Consider the following 24,188-nt stretch of genomic DNA (forward strand, 5'->3'; position numbering starts at 1 on the left):
TTAGTAACAAAAATATTGGACAATTTAATCGACTTCTTCTACTGTAATCGATTATTTCTCATCATAAATCCATAGATATCGATTTTTATCTCCGCAAAAATCCATTATAATCGATTGCGAAAAAGTTGAAAACAATTCACCCCTTTTCAAGTTTTTAACCAATGAACGGGGGGTACTTCTTCACCCCAATTTTAAATACTCACCCTTATATTGGGGGGGGGGGGTTTAAAATGGGGGCGGTGAAGTAAACTGGAGAGGGGGTTTTAGAAGAAGCGGTGGAGTTTAAGTTGAGTCATTCCCCAACCCCTCACAGTTGTTTGACCATTGAAAACTTAATCTTACTGAAACGTGAGGGGGTGATAATAATTGGGCAAATGGCAATCGTTTCTTTTTTTTTCCATGGCCATGGAAAAAAAAACAATTAAATATGTCTACGACATTTGAACTTGATTCTTTGCCGAACCTAATTTTGCCACATTTTTGACATGATTATGCCGCCAAATTAGTAAATTGAAAGACTCAAAAACTCAAAAATCAAAAGAAATCATTTAAAAGCAACAACTAAACTACGATTTGAAATTGGAATCTGAATCACCCAAAAGTATTGCCATTGTCAAAATATAAATGAAACTGCCAAAAAGAAAAGGTAGAGAACATTTTTTCAAAAACGAAATATTATGAGAAAAGTAAAAGTTTATGTACTTTTTAAGCTCTGCACTAAACAGAAAATGAAATAATTTTGACAAAAATTTGACTGGACAGTTTTGGCGTATTTTTCGGTTGACCAAAATAAGAACAAAATCGATTCATTATTGGCGTTAAGTTTTGTGTCTGAGTTTTGCAAACTAAATTGCACCCTATTAATTCTGTTGAAATTCTTATCAAATTGTATCGTTATCGTTTTTCACGTAAAATCAACCCAAATTTTGATTTTAATGCGTTGTGTCCGGGTAATTTAAATCAGCACAGTATTGCTTCAAAGTGGTTTGATGTCGAACAAAATTCTGGGCTAAAGACTTTTTGACGTTTTACATGACAATATCAAAACTTTTAAATGGTATTCAGCAAGCACAACTTTTCGATTACAAAATTATGCATCTCCTTTTCCTTTTCTTTTTCGAAGCTATCGCCACTACATTGGCATCGATGGCTGCGAGGGCCGCTTTCTCAAACACCCTTTTCACATCTTCCCTTCCCATGTCGTCTTTGGCCGAACACTCGTGGTACCATGTGGTCCCTATCTTCTGCGCCAAATTGCTTGTCTCGAAGGAGGCGATAGTGCCATTGGGGTTCTCTTTGCGTTTGTCAATCTAAAACAAATACAACAAGACTGCTCTTATCAGGGCGAAGCCCTGAATGTTCCGACTGCCTTTTAAGTTTATGGAGCAGTAATAACATTAAAAAAATTAAATGACATAAATCGATGAATTTTTTTCTCTAAAATTAGAAACTTTTATGAAAATCATCACCCTACACGCCATTTAAACTACAAAAGGATAAATTTCGCTCCTTGTAACAAATCACATATGGCAAACAAGACTACTCGTATCAGGGCTAAGCCCTAAATGTTTCGACTGCCTTTTAAGATTTATGGAGCAGTAATAACGTTAAAAAATTAAATGAAATAAATCGAAATGAAAAATTTTTTTCCTAAAATTTGACATTTTTTATTAAAATAATCCCCCCATACGCCATATAAAACACAAAAAGTTAAACTTTGCCCCTTGTAACAAATCAATTATGACAAAAAAGCTTATTTCAACCAATTTGGAACGATTTCTAAGACGGATTAATTATCCGCTTATGCGTTAATAGCGCGAAATATATCGCGCATTAGTTGTCTCAAATTGACCAAAATGGCAATCTTTAAACCCCCATAACTTTACGAAAAATGATCACAGGTGAAATATCTTTTCAAATTTCAGCTCAGGACAGCATTATATTTCGAATGATATAAATTCCGTCAAAAATTCCGTCAAAAATGGCTAGTTAAAAAGTCAAAATTTGTCTGAAGAAAAAAAACCCACCCCAATCACATATATTCCGTTACTTTCGTATCGAAAGTCGGAACAATAAGCTTCTTTCAACCAATTTGGAACCATTTCTAATATGGATTAAATCTCCATTTAATCATTAATAGCGCGAAATATATTGCGCGTTAATTGTGCCAAATTGGCCAAAATCGCAATCTTTAAACCCCCGTAGTTTAACGAAAAATGATCACAGGTGAAATATCTTTTCAAATTTGAGCTCAGGAAAACAATACCTTTCGAGTTATTTTTTAAAATTCCGTCGAAAATGGCTAGTTAAAAAGTCAAAAATTTGTCTAAAAAAACACCCCGAGCACAAATATTCCGTTTCTTTCATATCGAAAGTCAAAACAATAAAATGAAATTAAAAGAAAGTTTTTATTTTAAAATTGAGAGCTTCTATGAAAACCATCTCCCCATACGCCTTATTAAGTACACAAAGTGAAAGATTTCATTGCTACCAACAAATCAGTTGTTGCAAATAAGCTTCCTTCAACCAATTTGGAACACAATTTGAATTTCCGCTCATACGTTAATAGCGCAAAATATCAATTCAATAGCGATCTTTAAATCACCATAATGTTATCAAAAAAGATTACAATTAAAATAGTAATTAAATAATTTCGTCAAAATGGATAGTTAAAAGTCGAAAAATGCTTGAAGAAAAAAACCACCCAAGCATAAATATTCCGTTATTTTCGTTACGGAAGAATAAAAAAACTGCTCGTATCAGGGCAAAGTCCTGAATGTTCCGACTGCCTTTTAAGGTTTATGAAGCAGTAATAACATTAAGAAATTCAATGAAATAAAACATAACGAAAATTTTTTTTCTTCTAAAACTTGAAATGTTTATGGAAATCATACACCCACACGCCATTTAAAATACAAAAGGTTAATTTTCTCCTTGTAAAAAATCACATTTGGCAAATGAGCTTCTTTCAACCAGGTTAGAACGATTTCTAATACGGATTAGTTCTCCACTGACGCGTTTATAGCGCGAAACATCGCGCGTTAATTGTCCCAAACTGGCCAAAATGGCAATCTTTAAACCCCCGTAATTCAAGAAAAAGCCACCCCAGCATAAATATTCCGTTATTTTTGTTACGGAACAATAACCTGACTGCTCGTATCAGGGCGAAGTCCTAAATGTTCCGACTGCCTTTTAAGGTTTATGGAGCAGTAATAACATTAAAAAATTTAATGAAATAAAAGAAAATGAAAAACTTTTTTTCTAAAATTTGAAATTGTTCATTCAAATCATCACCCCACACGCCATATAAAGTACAAAAGAATAAATTCTGCTCCCTGTAACAAATCCCTAATGGCATATAAGCTTCCTTGAACCAATTTGGAACAATTTTTAAGACGGGTTAAATCTCGCTTAAGCGTTAGTAGCGCGAATTATATCGCGCGTTAATTGTCCCAATTGTCAAAATGGCAATCTTTAAACCCTCATAACTTTACAAAAAATGATCACAGGTAAAATATCTTTTCAAATTTGAGCTCAGGACAACGATAACTTTCGAATGATAAAAAAAAATTCCGTCAAAAATGGCTAGTTAAAAAGCCGAAATTTGTCTGAAGAAAAAACCCACCCCGAGCACAAAACGGATATACTTAACACTTACCCCCCCCCCCCGGTATCTACTTAAGAATTGCCACCCGTATTTAAAAAAGCGGTAAATTAGGACTGAGCTTTCTCTTGAGAATTAGAACTTTGCTGCACCCTGAGCGGTCGAAAATGTGTTATCTTAACCTACTTAAAACAATTCCCTCCCCCCTTTCTTAAAAGGGGCAATTAATAAGTAGATCACACAAAACTGCGGCCCTTTTCAAGTTCCCCCCTTTTGATTTTTTCGGAAATTTAATACATGAAAACTTAATTAAAATGACTTTTCATGTTAAAAAGTGCATTAAAACGTGTCAGCGTAAACAGGTGAACAAATTTTCACAACATTTCTTACATGCAAAATGCCGTGTGAACAATTTTTCAACAGCTTTATTTTGAAAATTTACGAGGGGGTGGGAAACTGGAAAAGAGCCAAAACTGCAGTCCTGGATGTTTTTTATTGTCATTTTATTGTCTTGGATGTTTTTTATTGCGCTATCAAAGTAAAAACGTATTTGATTGTTTTGACAATCGAAGTGGAAGATGCTTATAGTTCCGTCTTTCGATACGAAAGTAACGGAATATTTGTGCTCGGGGTGGGTTTTTTTTTCTTCTGACAAATTTCGACTTTTTAACTAGCCATTTTTGACGGAATTTTTTTATATCATTCAAAAGGTATTGTTGTCCTGAGCTTAAATTTGAAAAGATATTTCACCTGTGATCATTTTTTGTAAAGTTATGAGGGTTTAAAGATTGCCATTTTGACCAATTTGGGACAATTAACGCGCGATATAATTCGCGCTATTAACGCGTAAGCGGAGATTTAATCCGTCTTATAAATCGTTCCAAATTGGTTGAACGAAGCTTATTTGCCATAATTGTTTGTTACTAGGAGCGAAATCTATTATATTTTACTTTATATGGCGTGTGGGGGGATGATTTTTATTAAAAAAATCAAATTTTAGAAGAAAAGAAATTTCATTTTATTTTATTTCATTTAATTTTTTAAATGTTATTACTGCTGCTCCATAAACCTTAAAGGCAGTCGGAACATTCAGGGCTGCGCCCTGATACGAGCAGTCTTGTAGTTTTTTATTCCGACCAATTTCTGAAAGAAAGTTGTAGCGTGGGGTTGAACCTTGAATTTACGTGTTCGCAAGCGGGTGTGCAACGCACTATCTTTTCCACTGAAGTAAAATACTGGCTTAATACTTTGAAGACTTTGTCTATCATTGAGAACACGAAGTCTTATCCCGCACACAAAAATGTTCTGAATTGAAATCATCCGAGCTAATTGGCTAATTGGTCATTTTAATGCTTTTTGTGGGGCAGTACAACTACGCCGAAGTACAACAGTGCCGAAAATGAAAATTTTGTTCAATAGTGCCGAAAATTTGAACAAATTTCAACATTTTAAGTGCGGCAATCAAAAATTAAACGGCGATCGCTTACAATCTTAGGAGACACTTTAAGATTTTGAGCGAGAAAACTTGCAGCTTACACGTTTTTTATCGCCAAAATAATTGTTTAATTTGCGGTCGAAGACATTTTGGCGCCAAACTTGGAGTGATTTTCTTTTTTAATTAGCGTCAGTAATTTTCCTCTTTTTAGAAAATGCGTTGAAATTATTCTGAAGTTTTCCCGCCTTTTTCGGCACTGTTGAACGCCTCCCTTTTTGCGATTCTAATATCAACACTTAGTGTTTGACATTGACATTTGAGCAATTATAACTATTATTTTTTTAAAATGAACAATTTATTTGAGACGAAACAACCAGGGCTTTGGCCTGATATATGAGCATTAAATACTTACAACTTGATACGACCAACTAGCTGGCATTTGCCGCCGGTTACGCGTTAAGAAAAACTGGAAAGTTGACTGCAATAAATGTCTTGAAATGGTCTGGTCGCATTGGTAATTGAAAGATGATCACATGTGATATATTTTTTAAATTTTTGCATAGCTTAAAACATGAATATCTTAAAGGTGATATTATCAAAGTCACTTCAATAACTGCTAGTTGAAATAAAACCTAAACTTGTCTGAAGTAAGAAACCGCAAGTGGATATTACATATGAACTATTCTGAGCACAAAACAAACCGAGCCGAAGTTTTCTGTCTCTTTCTTGGAAACTCGGGAAAATTACTGTTGTTTTTTCCCGTCAAATTGGTTTTTGTTCACTGACTGAAAAAATTCAATGTACAAAACTCGAAGTATTACACTCATCTTAGGAGCAAAGATTATCACCCGGAATAAATAAGACCAAACAGTTAGTTAGTTTTGTACATTTAAACTGTTCAGTCAGTGAACAAATACCACTTTGACGAGAAAACAACATCGTTGTTTACTCGAGATTTGAACCTGTGCCGAACCTGCGGGACGAACTGCGTATACGCTCGGCTACGTTCCTTGTATGCAACTATAGTTCAAACTTGTTTTATATGCAACTATAGTTCAAACTTGTGTTATGCATTTTGGGGGCTAAATTAAAGTTGTATTTTCCCGCAAAGCAACCAACTCGCTGCCAAGCTCGGGTGATCTGGTAGTGGTTTGGATTCCGCACACATTGTCCCTGCAATCCGCATAAGTTGCGTCGGATTAACTATTTGCTCAGCAACATCATCATCCCCCAAAGAGGCGAGAGCCGGAGCAAGTTTAACGAGGGGTCTCACTAATTGGCCCGATAGGGCTGTAACGGTTGCGGAGCGAGCGACTTTTTCTTTGCCGTAGTCAATCGCGTTTCGATTCGGCATGCCACTTTGAGCTCTTGTTCAAGGAAGGGACATACTCCTTCGGCCAACGCTGCCAAATAGCATTTACGTGAGCTTGTGCTCTCACATAGCGCTTTCGGTGGTCGAAACTTTCATCAAGTGTTAGCGGAAAGTTAACAGAGTGCTCACCCAAGAGAAAATGGTTAGGCGTTAAGACTTCCAATTCAGTTGAGTTGGGTTCAACAGGCGTTATTAGACGGGCATTTAATGAGTGCTCCATTAAACAAAAATTGGTCGACAGTACCTCATCAATTAATTTGCAAGCTCCAATGATTGAGTAGAAGATGCGTTTGCAACTGCGCATTAACCTTTACCAAGACCAGGAGGATTGTGTTTCCAGTTAATCCCTTTAGGAACTGACAATGCGGAGCCTGTTTGTTTTAATTTTGAACGCAAAGCTTAATTACTTTCTCAGCTCCAACGAAATTGGGGTACCGTTGTCTGACCTCACGACAATTGGCGTACTACGGCTTGCGATAAATCGTTCAATAACCATAATGCAAGAGACAAAAATGTTCCGATGTGCACAGCAAGGTCAGTCATGCAGGTGTACAGAAAAGCCCATCTCTCTCACTACTGTGGCGAATAGTCACATACAATGGCGGTACCAAAATAGTCCACACAGTTACTGAAAGGCCGATGGCGGTAACCACGCCGTTCGACAGGGAGGTCTGACCAAGGATGTAACGTGCTTGCCTTGCATTTTCTGCAAAAAACAACATCTTTTAATTCCCCGGAGGACCTCTCGCACACCCAACACCATAAACTCAATTTGTACCATGGACCGCAAACAATCCAAGTGTTGATGTTCGTGGGCAAAATGCAGATGCCTCAAAAACAATTTCCACCAACAAGTGACGAGAATCTAAGATGATTGCATGTTTAGTTTCAAAACAATTTCGGCTAAGCGCTGATTCTGTCCTGTGGAACGAATGATGCCACCGGGGCCGATAAACGGCGATAATCTGCAATGCGGCTAGAACTTCTTATGGGTATGCCAGATTGAAGTTGTTTCAAATCAACTGGGAACAATTCGGATTGATCCAAATATAACAATTTATCTTTCCCAATAGCTTATTTAACCAGATAAGTTATTTGAGCGGTAGGACCGCGGAAAGGCTTGAGGTTTGGCAATAACATCAACTTAAAGCAAACGTAGCGATGCAGTTTTGTAAAACTACTATACCCTTCAAAACAAGTACGGGCTCTGACTGCTCCGAAAAACTGGTGAGAGAATGTGTCGAGTTATCTATTGTGTCGTCCACAGATTTCTTTGAAAGGATACTAGTAACAATATCTAGATTTGATTTGAAAGGCCACTCATTGCTTAATAGGAAGTTTGATCCACTGACCCAGCTACTTTCTTTAAGAATTTTTGCCAATATTCGCGTGTCCCAGTGTCCACGGGATTATCTCCACTATTTACATCGAACCATTGCTCCACATTGGTGAGTTCTTTTCTTTCACAAACACAGTTTGCAACAAAAATTGATAGTTTTTCAACGCAGTAAAGCCATTGTAATACCGTAGTGCTATCAGTACACAAAAGGTGCGGGATACCTTGTTTGAAAATGCCCATAATATATCTTACTTCAACCGAGATACCAACAAGGCTGCCTGCATTTCCAGCTTCGGAATGGACAAAGCCTTCATTGGTGCCACTCTTGCTTTACCAAAAACGAACTCAATTTGAGTTTTTTGAATCTCAATATTCCGAGCACAAAAAAACAACCGCGCAAAACACATCTTGCGAGCTATCCCCAAGCATATGGAGCTCACCGTGATTACACGGATTACTAAATCAGCACCGAGGAATGAATATTTCTCCAAATACAGAAAGGCTTGAATGCCACTCAATGAATTGCTTGCGGAGCGCTTGTGGTAAGGGATCATCATATTGTTGCCAAAATTGCGCAAAATGTCTTTAATAAGGAGGCGGGCCCTTGCCGTGTAGGGAGCCACGAAACCAATAGAGTCGAAGACCAATGAAACAAAACTGGAAACAGTTCGTTGAGTAACAGATGATTTGAAACTGCACCGATTTTAAGCGAGTGAGTGCGTTCACACTTTGGCAGCAAAACACGGTTTTTAAAGACGAAAACCTGTCAATCAAGGTCGGTCAAGGTCTTTTTTATTAAACAAAGCAAAGCAGAAAAAGTTTTTTGGGATGAGCGTGTATTTATGTCTCGTCAAGTTCGACGTTTGTTTGAGTCTTAGAAAGGAAAGGATTTACTCGGGATTCGGATCTGAGTGGAACCCGCCCCGACGCACTGTGTATACGCTCGGCTACGTTCCTTGTATGCAACTATAGTTCAAACTTGTTTTATATGCAACTATAGTTCAAACTTGTGTTAGGCATTTTGGGGGCTAAATTAAAGTTGTATTTTCCCGCAAAGCAACCAACTCGCTGCCAAGCTCGGGTGATCTGGTAGTGGTTTGGATTCCGCACACATTGTCCCTGCAATCCGCATAAGTTGCGTTGGATTAACTATTTGCTCAGCAACATCATCATCCCCCAAAGAGGCGAGAGCCGGAGCAAGTTTAACGAGGGGTCTCACTAATTGGCCCGATAGGGCCGTAACGGTTGCGGAGCGAGCGACTTTTTCTTTGCCGTAGTAAATCGCGTTTCGATTCGGCATGCCACTTTGAGCTCTTGTTCAAGGAAGGGACATACTCCTTCGGCCAACGCTGCCAAATAGCATTTACGTGAGCTTGTGCTCTCACATAGCGCTTTCGGTGGTCGAAACTTTCATCAAGTGTTAGCGGAAAGTTAACAGAGTGCTCACCCAAGAGAAAATGGTTAGGCGTTAAGACTTCCAATTCAGTTGAGTTGGGGTCAACAGGCGTTATTAGACGGGCATTTAATGAGTGCTCCAATAAACAAAAATTGGTCGACAGTACCTCATCAATTAATTTGCAAGCTCCAATGATTGAGTAGAAGATGCGTTTGCAACTGCGCATTAACCTTTACCAAGACCAGGAGGATTGTGTTTCCAGTTAATCCCTTTAGGAACTGACAATGCGGAGCCTGTTTGTTTTAATTTTGAACGCAAAGCTTAATTACTTTCTCAGCTCCAACGAAATTGGGGTACCGTTGTCTGACCTCACGACAATTGGCGTACTACGGCTTGCGATAAATCGTTCAATAACCATAATGCAAGAGACAAAAATGTTCCGATGTGCACAGCAAGGTCAGTCATGCAGGTGTACAGAAAAGCCCATCTCTCTCACTACTGTGGCGAATAGTCACATACAATGGCGGTACCAAAATAGTCCACACAGTTACTGAAAGGCCGATGGCGGTAACCACGCCGTTCGACAGGGAGGTCTGACCAAGGATGTAACGTGCTTGCCTTGCATTTTCTGCAAAAAACAACATCTTTTAATTCCCCGGAGGACCTCTCGCACACCCAACACCATAAACTCAATTTGTACCATGGACCGCAAACAATCCAAGTGTTGATGTTCGTGGGCAAAATGCAGATGCCTCAAAAACAATTTCCACCAACAAGTGACGAGAATCTAAGATGATTGCATGTTTAGTTTCAAAACAATTTCGGCTAAGCGCTGATTCTGTCCTGTGGAACGAATGATGCCACCGGGGCCGATAAACGGCGATAATCTGCAATGCGGCTAGAACTTCTTATGGGTATGCCAGATTGAAGTTGTTTCAAATCAACTGGGAACAATTCGGATTGATCCAAATATAACAATTTATCTTTCCCAATAGCTTATTTAACCAGATAAGTTATTTGAGCGGTAGGACCGCGGAAAGGCTTGAGGTTTGGCAATAACATCAACTTAAAGCAAACGTAGCGATGCAGTTTTGTAAAACTACTATACCCTTCAAAACAAGTACGGGCTCTGACTGCTCCGAAAAACTGGTGAGAGAATGTGTCGAGTTATCTATTGTGTCGTTTTGCCAATATTCGCGTGTCCCAGTGTCCACGGGATTATCTCCACTATTTACATCGAACCATTGCTCCACATTGGTGAGTTCTTTTCTTTCACAAACACAGTTTGCAACAAAAATTGATAATTTTTCAACACAGTAAAGCCATTGTAATACCGTAGTGCTATCAGTACACAAAAGGTGCGGGATACCTTGTTTGAAAATGCCCATAATATATCTTACTTCAACCTAGATACCAACAAGGCTGCCTGCATTTCCAGCTTCGGAATGGACAAAGCCTTCATTGGTGCCACTCTTGCTTTACCAAAAACGAACTCAATTTGAGTTTTTTGAATCTCAATATTCCGAGCACAAAAAAACAACCGCGCAAAACACATCTTGCGAGCTATCCCCAAGCATATGGAGCTCACCTTGATTACACGGATTACTAAATCAGCACCGAGGAATGAATATTTCTCCAAATACAGAAAGGCTTGAATGCCACTAAATGAATTGCTTGCGGAGCGCTTGTGGTAAGGGATCATCATATTGTTGCCAAGTTTGCGCAAAATGTCTTTAATAAGGAGGCGGGCCCTTGCCGTGTAGGGAGCCACGAAACCAATAGAGTCGAAGACCAATGAAATAAAACTGGAAACAGTTCGTTGAGTAACAGATGATTGGAGCTCACGCTCAATTCCACGACTAACAACAAGAGAGTCACTTTTATGGTTAAACTTCAACCCTTTTACACGAGAATTCAAATAGTGATTACCACTCGCAATGTCTTTTAATTGTGCAGTAACATCAATTGAAGGGCCTACTTTTTCTTCAATTGCATGACAATTACTAACAAACTTGGCGAGACGGAACCTTCCCATTTGAAGAAGATTCACCAGATCTCTGCTTATTCTCATTGCATCAATACGGTTTTTGATTGAATCCAAGTAATCATCCATTTAAAACCAAATAAGTGCTGCTCTAGATGCTTCCGAAAAAATTTCAAAGTTATCTCTGGCGGTTTGCTGAATTGGGAAATTCGCGATTGTCGGGGAGTCCAGAGCACCGAAAACATGCCCGGTCTACTGGAGAACTTCCACGTCCGATGTGGCATTCTCGCGCCACAAAAAACGCAAAGAAAGTTGATCACAGTGGGTTATCCCAACCTGTAGAAACATACCCTCGATGTCCGCGGAGAAGGCAAACTAATGTTAATGGAAGCCTCCAAACAGGTGTAACAAATTTTGCAATAAATCAGGGCCCTTTGGTTAAAGATTGGCCGCGAAGTTTTGACGCGCCATTTAAAACCCGACAAATTTACCAGGCTTTTATGGGTTGAGGACAAGATGGTGGGATAAAAACCATTCTCAATTGGAGAGGAGCTGCCAGTCCGTGGAGTTTAACCGGAATGATATAACATTTATCGAGGTCCTTTTATATTGTCTCAGTGTATTTACTCTTTATGTCAAGCCATTTTTCAAGCGTCTTGAACGGTGCCAGCGCTGAGTAATAATTGTTGGGTAAAGAACTGCTATAATCGGCACTCTATAATCGGCATTCCACGTCTTCGGCATTGCACTTGAAACTTGTTGACAACAATCCAGACGACGAAGGGTGTGGGCCACTCAAAGCCCATCCTACCGGCAGACAAACAGCCGTTGGAGTTTTCCTATCTGCGTTGTGAATATAATGGAACGTGCCTATACGGTGATAAAAATTCTGTCCAATTACCATTTTGATGTCTGAATAATTATGCCGATTGGCTTTATTGGTCCCGGGTATGGAAAAATTTCTTGACGAACCGGAACATCAATCTTTCGAGATCCAACATTAATTTCATCCTTTACATGAGCGGTTATACTGAAGGTAAATTAGTTATTTATGTCACCGGAGACTGTGACCTCAACTAACTCAGTCGCATTAAAATCCGTTGAATAAATTTATTTAGGTTCAAAACAACTTCTTTCTCGAACAAGTTCAGACCAAGCGTGCGGAAAGCCAGGAAGGATTGCTCGCGGAATCACACAAAACGAGGGCATATCGGTTTTTGACTCAATAACCTGGAAAAGACCAAAAACGTCCTGCACGAATGCGGAATAAGACGACGTTGATATATCCGGCAGAGCCTTTCGAGAGAAGACCTGTTTTCTTCTTTTCGAGAAAAATTTTCTCTGCGGAAAAATTCATACTCTGAGTAGGGTTCTATTCTTGAAGACCATGCATTCCAGGTTCCAGGGCACTGCGGGTAGGCAGGATTTTTAACCTTGTTCGGCTTAGCACTGGACGCAAAAAATTTCGGGTGGCAGTTTTTGTCTTGACGGGTTCCTCGATTTTTGCTTATCCAGGAAAAATTTTCAAACGCTCATCCGTATCGGCCTTTTCGTTCAACCACTCTTTGAAATCAAGGAGATTAGGGCAAAGTCAAATGGGCTCGACCGTGTAAGACAACCAAGACTCCTTAATGTTTGGAGGCAATTTACATAGGGCTTGATTCAAGATGATGGTTCTTTTCGAATCGTCCTCATATGACAGCAATCAAAACAGAAAAACAAGACTTGAAAAAACACAAGCAAAATTAAAAATGCTTTCCGAACTGTGCATTTTAACTGGTGAAACGCTGTTATGTTTTTCGAGGTAGACGTTCACGACGGTTTGAGGTAGCCCAAATTTTCGTTCAAGGCTTCCTAGTGCATTCCTGTAAATTCGACTCGAATACGCGAAGTTCGCTATTGCCAACTTAGCTTTCATAGTTACCAATGTTTTCAGGTACGTCAGCTTGATGTCATCCGAGAGAGTTGATAGTGAATCAACCGCACTTCGAAATTGATCTATCTAATCAAGCCATTCCAACGGATTAGCCTCATACTTGGAAAGTTTCTATTCGGGTAATGGATCCTTCCGGTTCGATGCCAAGACTTCGGCTAAGTCGTCTCGAACGGACATCTATTGCGTTGGTTGATTGACATGCATTAAGACAGGTTGGTATATGCACGATGGGGCCTGAAACTACGGCTTATGAACGGAGAAGCAAGGAATATCCGACGAATTCGTTGAACGCAAGGGCACTTGTCGTGTGGCGGAGTGAATTAGTAAACTGCTCCACCGCTATTTAGGGGAAAGTTAGGGATTTTGGGGAGCTACAGATGTTACTGCCTCAAAGACGGACGATGACTCGGTCAAAACTAAAGAGTTGCAAACTGCAGAATTCGGTGTTGCAGTTGCAGGGAACCACGATGTGAGGTTCGGGTTAGAGAAATAGTTGAAGTACGTGGAATGACCTACGAGGAGTATTGCCAAAACAACTGCAAAATGAGGTGGTAAATTTTTATACGAAGGTGATGAAATACTTTCGGAAACAGCAGACGTGGCTGACTTAGCATTAACCCACTGATTTGCGTCTGAAAACCGCTGTGATTGAGTTTCATTTTCGTTTAAGTTCGACCCATATTCGCCAATGTTTTGATGAGTATTACTGCCGGCAGCAACCTTTCTAAAAGATTTAGGAACACTGGGAGGTACTTCACCCCTATGCATCATCGTAGAAGACAAGCCACCTAATCAGCCGTTACGCACAGGAACGATATTCACCAGCGCGTTATAGGTAACCGTATCCAATCCAAAAATATATGCGCTCGGTTCGGTTACGATCACTACCGGATTCAAATTCGGCACAATTTCAATCAAATTTCTGTGCGTTTATCTGCTGTTTCTCTGTGAGAGCTTACCGAGCTAGCAAACAAGTGAACAAAGTCGGAGTCTTACTCCAAATCAAATTCGGCTATTTTGGCTTTAACATAATTTTTCTAATTCTCCTCGCGGATTTGTACTTCTTCCAAGCTTTGCTTGATACCCAGTAAACGGACCTTACTTGTTCTTCAGATCGTACATAGCTCCTAGCTTTCTGAATTACATCAACTTGTCTTTTCGTCACCAAGTCGGGCCACTGTTCCAATTCCTCACAAATCTTATCTTTATTAAAAACCTTTTCCGCCATTTGACTTGAAAGACTTGAAATATCATCTTTATTGAAAAAGCCTTTTCTAGGAAAACATTTGCGTTCTTGATGTAGTTCTTAGCCATCATTTGTTGTTTTTTGTTCTCTATGGCTTTTTGAATGTATTTTCGAACATTGAGGAGCTCAATTTCCAAAATACGCCGAGACTCAAGAAGGTTTTGTACTTTCCGGCCTAATTCTTGAATCCTTGTGACAAAATGTTACGATGTGCTTTTAAAAATAAATCGGTGACATATCAAACCTAAATTCATTACAAAAATTTAACAAAACGAATTATAAGCACAGTAACATTAAAGCAACAAATTATACCGCCAGTACAGGGCAAAGCTTCTGAGCTAAAGACCTGTATACCTCGGCTAGTTGCTCCTGCAAAAGGACTAAGATGAGAGTGCTGTGCTTAAAGAGCTGACATTACTTCTTGTTCAACTATTTTTCCTCTTAGTGTTAGAGTGTTCTGAGTTTTTCGCGTATCTGCAAACGATCCGAAAAATTTTGATCTCTAATTCATCGGGCTGGTGTAATGTCAACTTTTTTGCGCAAGCGCTTGTCCTTACCTTTACGTTTCGATATCAATTGATCGAATATACCGATTGCCAGAAAATTTGAACTGTTTAATTTCTCAAAAACTTCTTCATTTCCGGTGCGTTGACAATAAACGATGGCACTAATTTTCGCTCGATAGCGTTTTAGGATGGCAACAAGCTTGTCTTCGGACAAAGGGTTGAGTTCATTGCTACTAATTATTCCTACCTACTGAGTTATTTCTGACGTCGCGCCAAATCACGATAATCGAGTGATGACATAAAAATGACTCAAAACAGTGTTTTTTAGTTTTACGGGGTTTAACGGCGTTCGATTTAAAACTTAGACCAAGTACTGCTAAGTCAGTATCAACAAATTGATAACAAGGTGAAGCGTGTAGCTGTTCTAGAGCGTGATGCAACGAGCTTGCACCGATAGTAAAAACCATTAATTGTTTTGTATAAAAAAAACGGACGCGGCGGATTTGTCGACTTACGAAAGGTTTCATGTAGATTAAGGGGGTTCGTATAAAATAAATCAAAGTCCTTTCAACCACTCGGAGTAAACTTGAGGTCACCTGAACTAGGACTAATTAATACGACTGGGATTTTTGAATTATTATATACTAGACTGATGTTTTTTAGACGGAAATATAATAGATTTTTTCGGTTTTTGGAGCTTTTTGATGGCGGAAGGTTTAACAGGTTCGAACAAAGTGGGTCCAAAATTCTGGCCCAAATTTTGAAAAACAACCAAACCTACTATTTGATGACAAGAACTTACCAAAAAATGTCTTTTTTTACCTGCAAACGTGTTTTGCCATGCAATCATTAACAATTAGCAACATAATTGCTGCAGAGCTTCAAATTGAAATTAGCACAACGGATGAAAAGAAAGAAACAAATTAGACCTTTGGCAGTCTTCTCGAGCAAAATAGGAGTTGGATATTTCTTAAGTTTTTTTGGATTTTCTCAACCTTAACTGACCACTTCCTCAGGGGAATGTCTGTCAGCACCTTCTGAGTTCAGCAGACTTTCCGTCATCACCTTCTGTCTTTCAGCACTTTCTCTCGATACCCATTTAGAAAGGCCTCTGTTTGTCCAAAACGGGATTCCCCTTTCAACAAAAGGATTCCGTTTGCCCAGAACAAGATACCCCTTCAAAGGCCTCCGTTTCGCCATAGTTGAAGCCAGCGACCTGCCTTGTCTGGCTTTCGTACGGCTACACAGGGTAATCAGCGAGACACTGTCCTGCTACCGTGGACGCCTTGGCTTCCAAGATCGCTAACTGCCTTCGCCAACTGCTTTCGCCAAGGTCCTCAACTTATTTTTTTCGGACAACGCAACTGCTTTCGTCTCCCCCCGAGTCGAGATTTTTCACCTAATTTGAAGCAAGATTTGAGCGGTTTGATTGGTTTTTTTAGACAATTACGCCCAAAATCTTGCTTCAAATGAGCGGTTTGAGCGGTTTTTGAACGGTTTATCTAAAAAAACCGCTCAAAAACCGCGCAAGATTTGAACGGTTTTGAGCGGTTTATCTAAAAAAAAACGCTCAAAAACCGCTCAAATCATTTCTTAAATAATTTAAATTTGTTTACAAACAAGTTTGAACAATTTCTGAAAATCTTGCCTTTCATGAAAAAATGGTTATCATACAATTTTCATATATGGAAATTATATGCTAACCATTTTTTTTTTCAAAAAAAAAATAAACGTAGTTATTTTTCATCAACAGACTGTTGTATTTGGTTCAAATAGCCGGAGAAATTAGATTGAATCTTTTTTCAATGGTTTTTTGAAATTGTATGAAAACTGTATGATTAGCATTTTTCCATACATTTGATGCAGGCAATTGTATGATAAGCTTTTTCGGTGTGGGGAAATTTAAAATAAGCATTTTCGGTTTATGGATGTCAACCCGGGAACAAATTACCTTTCCAGGCCTTTTTGTTGGTTTTATTCGGTTTTCTTTATAAGACCGCTCAAAAACCGCTCAAAAACCGCTCAAATCTTGCTTGAAAAACCGTTCAAAAATCACCGCAAGAAATGAGCGGTTTTTTAAGCAAGATTTGAGCTGTTTGAGCGGTTTTTCCAAAAAAACCGCCCAAACCGCTCAAATCTTGCTGAAAAACCGCTCAAACCGCTCATATCTTGAGCGGTTTTTGAGCGGGATCTCGACCCGGGCCGCTTTCGCCTGATTGCTCTGTTTTTTAGAATATCCCTCTGTTTTAAAGAAGTTCACATGATCTGCTTTTTCCTGAGTTCCCGACTCTTTTAGCTCCCGGGTCGCACCACCAAGATATGCTGGATAAAAAGCTGACCAAAAATTAATTTGGAATAAAAAGATTTTATTCTTCATTTAGTCGGCTCAAAACACATAAAAAATTTCGTTAATCAGACGATTTGAAACTGCACCGATTTTAAGCGAGTGAGTGCGTTCACGCTTTGGCAGCAAAACACGGTTTTTAAAGACGAAAACCTGTCAATCAAGGTCGGTCAAGGTCTTTTTTATTAAACAAAGCAAAGCAGAAAAAGTTTTTTGGGATGAGCGTGTATTTATGTCTCGTCAAGTTCGACGTTTGTTTGAGTCTTAGAAAGGAAAGGATTTACTCGGGATTCGGATCTGAGTGGAACCCGCCCCGACGCACTGTGTATACGCTCGGCTACGTTCCTTGTATGCAACTATAGTTCAAACTTGTTTTATATGCAACTATAGTTCAAACTTGTATTATGCATTTTGGGGGCTAAACTAAAGTTGTATTTTCCCGCCAAGCAACCAATTCGATGCCAAGCTCGGGTGCTCTGGTAGTGGTTTGGATTCCGCACTTATTGTCCCTGCAATCCGCATAATTTGCGTTGGATTCCGCAACATTGCGAAAAGCCTTTGAAGACGGAAACCTGATAGAATCGAACAAAAGTTTTTAAAAACTATTTGATAAAACTGAAAATTTGGAATCCAGTTACAATGCGGAATTTGGAGACAAATGCTAAGACGTGGTTTGTTTTGGGATCCGCAGACAAATGAGACAAATGCATTTTTACATTTTGAGTGGATTGAAGCGAAATGTCACTGGATTCCACTCTTAGTCAGTGGCTTTCGCAACCAATTTATTCTTTTTGTCACTGGATTCCACAATTTATCAATAGATTCCGCTGTGGGACCCATTTTTTCGTTGCCTGATTTTTTATAGATTTGGTGAACGTTTCCGCCAGCGAACATCTTTTTCAGCTTACGTGACAAAAACATGTGTCTCAGAAAGTGAGACAGTATACCTCTCAATTTTCCCTAAGTCATGTTTTCCATTGCAACTATCTTTCAACTAACCATCTTACTATTACTTCAGTTTACCCCTCCCCCTCAGCTTTTAAGAAAATTGTCCTAATTGCGGGGGGTGCGGCTGGAGGGGGGTGCGTTTTCTTTCAGCAATTAAGACAATTGTCTTCAATGGGGGTGGTTAACCAGGAATGAACTTCGAACTTCCCTCATTAGCGAAAAATGTGGTTGATAGGAGGGGGATCTTAGTTCTCTTTTTGTGAAAATTGAGATGTTTAAATTGTCTCATTTGGACTTATATAATTTGTCTTTTTTTTCTAAATTGAAAGGCAATTTTCAAAGTTCTAGGGGATATGTTTTTTTATTATATATATAATCAAGGTGATGAAAAAATGCGTACGATACATGTTGAAACAGTTAAAATTGTGTTTGTGGAATCCAGTGACAGAAGGAAAAACTGGCCGCAGAATCCATTGATAAACAGTGGAGTCCAGTGACAAAAAAACCTCACACGCGTCCCAATCAAAACTCGAAATTGTTCTGTGTAATTTTGTTTAACAAGCCCAGGTGAGAAACGGGGAAGAAGAAAAATAGTTCTGATATTTTAACATTTTAACTAGTTGGAGTCTTTTATGAATACTAACAAACAAGGATGTCAACTGCAACCTAGCATTCAAATGTATGTTAAATAAAGCAATCCTACGGATTGAAGAGAGGTTACTGATAAACTTTTATACTCAACAGCAAAAAAGTCAAGATGAAATAAACGAAAATTTCTGTGAAGGGTGTGTAACTATAAGAAGTGTGTCTAATTAAAGGGCATGTAGCTAAAGAATAAAATTGATTATAACTAAAAACTGATGAAAGAAAAGTGTGAATTGAAAAATGATGATGATGATGATGCCCAGTCTTACCTTGAGTGCGGCTAGTACCACCGGACACTCATTTGGACACTGGGGGTAGAAACTTTTTAATTCGGGCATCCATTTGCTGTATATGTTCTTGCATGAGGACACGCTAGTGACACTGAAGCAGAGGATGAATACATCTGTGTTAGGGTAGGATAGGGGTCGCAGTGTGTCGTAGTCCTCTTGCCCAGCCGTGTCCCATAATTCTAAGCGGTCAAGTCAAGTTTGCTTTTCATTACAAAAAACGCTTATCATAGAATTCCAAAATTGTCTCTATGGAAGATTGCTTGTCATCAGGGGCGGATCTAGGATTTTCTCGAGAGGGGGGGGCGGATTTTCAAAACACTTTTGAAAATTTTGTCTTCTTTTTAGCTCAACCAAACTGATTTTCTGAGCTCTCGCAAACCACTATAAAGACCATAATTTTACCAAATTGTCTGCGCCGCAGGCAAATTTTCGGAAAAAAGGTTAAAAATAGGCGTTTTTTGGGCACTTTTTAAAAATTTTTCAAACAAAACACAACACCCAAAACAAATTAGAGACAGAGAGCGCCGAGAGCGGTCTTTTTGCGGAACCTGCTTACAGTTAACAAAATACACAGTTTGGCCTCGTATTGGATGTAAGCTTTTTTTAAAGGAAGCAGTTGACTAAAAACCTCGATTAGCTCCATTTTAATAATGAGATTTCTGGATCTATTTAACAGTTACCTTTATTTCAAGAAAATGGAGTAACTTTTGAGAAGATTAAGCTTGTAGTATTTTCGACCAATCAGAATGCAGCAAAGCGCGATTGATAAATAAAAGACTCTAGTGCTGTTTACTGCTTCTTATTTTCATAGGGGTGACAATTCTTTAAGAGACACTATAGGATGGGGGCAATTGTTAGCGCGGGTTGATCATAAATGCTACACATACAATTTTCATATATGGAAAAATGGTAATCATATATGTTTCATGCAAATCCATGTACAGAAAATTGCATGAAAGTTCTATGATTAGTGATTTTCATATATGGAAATTGTATGACTAGCAATTTTCCAGGAACCAAAAAAAAATGTTTTCTTTAAAATTTAACTTCTCAAGGTTTTTATGATGCGATCGTAGCCGAACACAAGTGACACAAATCGTGGTTTACTTAAAACTACGTTTCGTCAACAATGTTTCGACCGTCTTGCATTTACAAGGCTTAAAAAACGACCTGAATTGTCTAAGAGTTGACTTACACAAATACTATACTGAAAGAATTAAACTTTTGAATTTTGGCTTAATTGTTTACAGATAATTTTCAAAATATAAGTTTTTGGTTAATCAGACATTAATCAAGGCATTCATAAAGATGCCATCCGAAAGTAATGAGCTTGAAGCGTTTCTATACGAAAAAGAGTCCTGGACTACATTGTGCACACAAAAAATTAAATTTTGCATGCGAACGTTTTTTTTGGAGAATGTTTGTTTGACTACAAAATTTGTTTTGCGGCTAAAAAAACAAAAAGTTTTTTTGGTCGATTTCAAAATAACTTGTCAAAATTTTTGTTGTCGCCATAAAAAATGCTAGTCATACAATTTTTATATATAGAATTTTTATGATTAACATTTGTTGACATAAATTTTTTTATTTAGTACGACACACTAATTTTTATGCCAAAACAAGAAAAATCTGTTTTGAAAATTCGATGACACCATTTTAACAAAATGTATGAAATTTGTATGAGTCGTACTTTTTCATAGAATAGTATATGGAGTTGTACGATTAGCATTTTCTGTCTATAGAGGTCAACCCGTGAGGTAGATCAAACTTTATTTTAAACATATGAGCAACTTCGTCTAAAAAGTAACACTTAAAAAGCGTTTAAAAATTGGTTGGAAGGTAAGAAATATTAAAAATATTTAAAGAAGAAATTGTTCTTTATCAGTGTAGATTAGGGTTTAAATGGGTTGGATTGAGCTCAAAATTGAAATTTAAATGATCGTTGATCTTTTGACTGGGTTGACCACTTTCGAGACTCAACAGCTAATCTGAGCTTAAATTCACATGCTTAGCAGCCACTTAGATGGAGTTTTCATCAGTCGACCAATTAATCACAGCTATAGCCCGAAAAAAAAACATTCAAACCAAGAACAATCGTAACCTGGACCCAATTGGTCGCATACCTCAATAGTTGCCCTTGCAAAATTAAAATGATTCTCAATTATTTTAACTTAATAACATGCTAACCATGACCGAGTCCTTCACAAAGTCGAATGAATCAGAAAAAACTATTTTCTAAGGTCATCAAGGCGTTTGCAGTAATGAAACAAGGGTTGAAACCATCAATTCTTCGCATACACCCACATAGCGACAGGTTGCGTCGAGAGAACGATTGCAGAAGCATAAAAACTACGTTCTAAGATGCTTGAAAAAGAAAAAAACACGTCCTTAGAGGTAATTGACGAGAGAGCGCATGCAGCCCCATGTTTTTGAGTAAGCACTCCAATGTAAACTTCCTCATTCGAGGTACACCGTGATCGCGAGGCGAAGCAAATTTTACTAATCTTGACCAAAAAGCCCTTGGCTCAAAAACTTAATTTTAATTCTCTAAAATTAACCCTGAGAGTCTATAATCAAAAATCTGAACGTTGCGATAAGGAAAATGAAGGGAAAGCAGGAGCCATCCAGATGTGTGAGGGCAAAAGTGACCTCAATGTATGTCATCACAGCAAAGAACAATCCAATTGTGGTTGACAAATTCTCAGGGTGAAGGCCATGAAAGAAGCTATGGATTATATAAGAAAGATGTCAAACTAGAAATAAGAAGGCCTAAGCAATTAAGTTTCTTAAATTAAAAAGATGGCCATTATTGTGTAAAAGACATTTTTAGAAAAAATAAGGATAACCTTTGTTTTCGAGTTTAATTCCCTAGATAAATGAAATCAGAATCTTTTGCGAAAACATACCCAGGCTGTAGGTTTCTCCCTCAATCGTCAAATGGTAGTTGCGCGTGTCGAAAACAGTGGGCAAATAATCGTAGGCAAACTTGTCTTCGGTCAGCCGGAGCAGCAAACATGTTTTTCCTACTGTTCCATCTCCAACCAGCACACACTTAATTCTCTTCATGATTGTTCACACGGTCGGTGTTCAATTTAGCCCAACACCGAATCCGAACTGACGCTAAGCATGAGTTTTGTGTCTAGTCTGCTTAATAATTTCTGAAGGATTGTTCTTGTTTATTTTTAGCAAAAAGATTCAGACAAATTATATGAACAGAACATATTTTCTCGTGCTTTCGTTAGAACACATACGGTGATGTAAAGAATTAAAACATATATGGTGGTATATAGATAACCTTTCTGTACATAAATATACGCTCATGACCAGAAAACTACGTTACATAAAAATCTTAAATTCGTTTTCGAGTGATTCATTGGATATTTTTTCACAAATCCTTGAATTCACTCAAGAGAACACCAAAAAGACATTTTTGGAAAACCTCTGAAATAAAATTGCAGAAAAAAATTGAAGCGAATTACAGTTATATTATATACTTTCAGAAAAACAGTCTAAATGGGCAGGTTTTTTTCAATGCTGGCAATTCCGAATTTTCCAACATGAAAAATTTCATGAAAGTAAGCGTTGTCCCCCAGTGGATAAAAAATGGGATGAGACACACAAAAGACGCGAAGTAATTTAGCAAACAACAGCACAGAAAAAATAAAAATTGAAAAAACAGTTTTTTTAAATGTTTATGAGGGTCAGTTTACAGAGAGAGGGGCAGTCGAATCTGAGAACAACCTTGAAGTAGAACTTGGGAAAACTCATGATAGATGGCAGTCATGTGAAAAGACAAGAAGATACAGTCTCGGACACATCAGTGACTTTTTAGGCCATCTTAGGAAATTTGAAAAACTTACCAGGGTGGAACTGCTTTCACCTGAAAACAAAGTTGACATACACTACTCTAAATGAACAGCGATTGTGATTTGACGTGAAATTGTCAAATCTTCGCAAATTAAACCTTAACAAATATGCAATTTAGCAGAGGCTTCCGACTCTTTAGAATTGATTTTTTGACTTATATGTATGCAAGGAAGGATACTGTGCTCGAGTGAAGGCGAAGCCTCGAGCTTAATCAGTTTTCATGAAAGCCAGCAAAACTATGCTGCCAAAGCGAAAGTAGTTGAAACTAAATTACAATACAAGGTCATACCGGTCGTAATTGACCCAGCAAGTAAGTAAAAAGGCAGCACAAACAAGTTAGTAAAAATCAACAGACGTGTTGCATAGAATATGTCATACCGCTACGTATGAATGAAAAAAGAGCCCACAGGGTTTGGCAAACTAGCTTGGTAACTTAGAAAAGAATGAAAAAGCAGCTGAAAGATAATCTGTTAGTCTTTGCTCTGAGCGTTCTATGCTCTATGGTTTCGGTCTGGCCGTGTTGTTCAAGGTCGGTAGATAATATAGATAATGTAGATATATAAGCATAGAAATATATAAAACAACTGGTTGATGTCAATCCGGCCGGATGACATTCCCCTCTCTTGCTTTGAATTGAATTTTGAGTCTCGTTGGGACTATAATGAGTTTTTTCAGAATTGAGTTTTGAGTCCCCGTGGGACTAGTAGTACTATTTAATTTTGTTCACTTCCTGCTGACTTTTCCGCTTCCTCACTCTGCTTCGTCTTGATTGAATCGTTCTCCTCGTCTTCCTCGTCTTGTTGCTTCTCGTGCATCTCTGTGGTGTTGAAATGGTCTTGAGCCGCCGCTTCCTCCTGGCCTTTCACATCACTATCAGTGTATGCCTCGATTTCGTTTGCTATGTCCTGTACTTGGTTGGTCTTTCTTCTGTTTTTACGGGCTTTCGGTCAAAGATATAAGGTCCAACACGTTAATTTTTTTCACGTTGACTGATAGTTTCGATGGTTTCTATGAATTTAATACATGTAATGAATTCAGGTGATTTCTCTTGGAAACTCATCTGATGAGTGAAGCTCTTAACGCTGTTAGGTTGGCTACATCTTTTTTGAGCAGGCCGAAGTTGAGGTGGCTTTTCGGGGGATGTTATTGTGAATTTCTTCTGTGATTCAATGTTTACTATTGGGTTGGGGTTTCCAATGCCTTTGTCTGTGTTGTTTGTCTCGCCCGTGTTGATCTTCGCGTTGGCTCTCTTTGGTACTGTGGCAGTTGCTTTATC

At 38.4% G+C, this 24,188-nt stretch overlaps 3 protein-coding genes across 3 annotated transcripts in view; 2 read left to right on the plus strand and 1 right to left on the minus strand.

Moving 5' to 3' along the window:
- Positions 1–24,188, plus strand: part of LOC134848411 (TBC1 domain family member 25-like) — a 548,746-nt gene that overhangs the window by 305,696 nt on the left and 218,862 nt on the right. The gene's annotated exons all lie outside the window — the stretch shown is intronic.
- The window catches only part of LOC134848414 (RNA polymerase II-associated factor 1 homolog), a 201,036-nt gene that overhangs the window by 27,431 nt on the left and 149,417 nt on the right, over positions 1–24,188 (plus strand). The window lies entirely within an intron of this gene.
- LOC134847782 (ras-related C3 botulinum toxin substrate 1-like) lies at positions 888–22,297 on the minus strand. Its single transcript, XM_063864997.1, has 3 exons — positions 21,952–22,297; positions 19,025–19,224; positions 888–1,310 (listed from the first exon to the last, which is right to left on the minus strand). The coding sequence occupies exons 1-3, from the start codon at positions 22,109–22,111 to the stop codon at positions 1,083–1,085; spliced, it is 588 nt and encodes a 195-aa protein (XP_063721067.1). The 5' UTR covers positions 22,112–22,297; the 3' UTR covers positions 888–1,082.

Source organism: Symsagittifera roscoffensis, chromosome 6 (assembly GCF_963678635.1).
Source record: "Symsagittifera roscoffensis chromosome 6, txSymRosc1.1, whole genome shotgun sequence".
In the NCBI taxonomy this organism is placed as follows: domain Eukaryota; kingdom Metazoa; phylum Xenacoelomorpha; order Acoela; family Convolutidae; genus Symsagittifera; species Symsagittifera roscoffensis.

What these genes read in the sequence shown, in the direction of transcription:
- LOC134847782 (XM_063864997.1), bottom strand. Translation starts at nt 22,111, where the DNA reads ATGAAGAGAATTAAGTGTGTGCTGGTTGGAGATGGAACAGTAGGAAAA. An exon ending in GGGAGAAACCTACAGCCTGG is followed by an intron (nt 19,225 to 21,951) that starts GTATGTTTTCGC and finishes TTGACCGCTTAG; the next exon opens with AATTATGGGACACGGCTGGG. An exon ending in TGGTACTAGCCGCACTCAAG is followed by an intron (nt 1,311 to 19,024) that starts GTAAGACTGGGC and finishes TATTTGTTTTAG; the next exon opens with ATTGACAAACGCAAAGAGAA.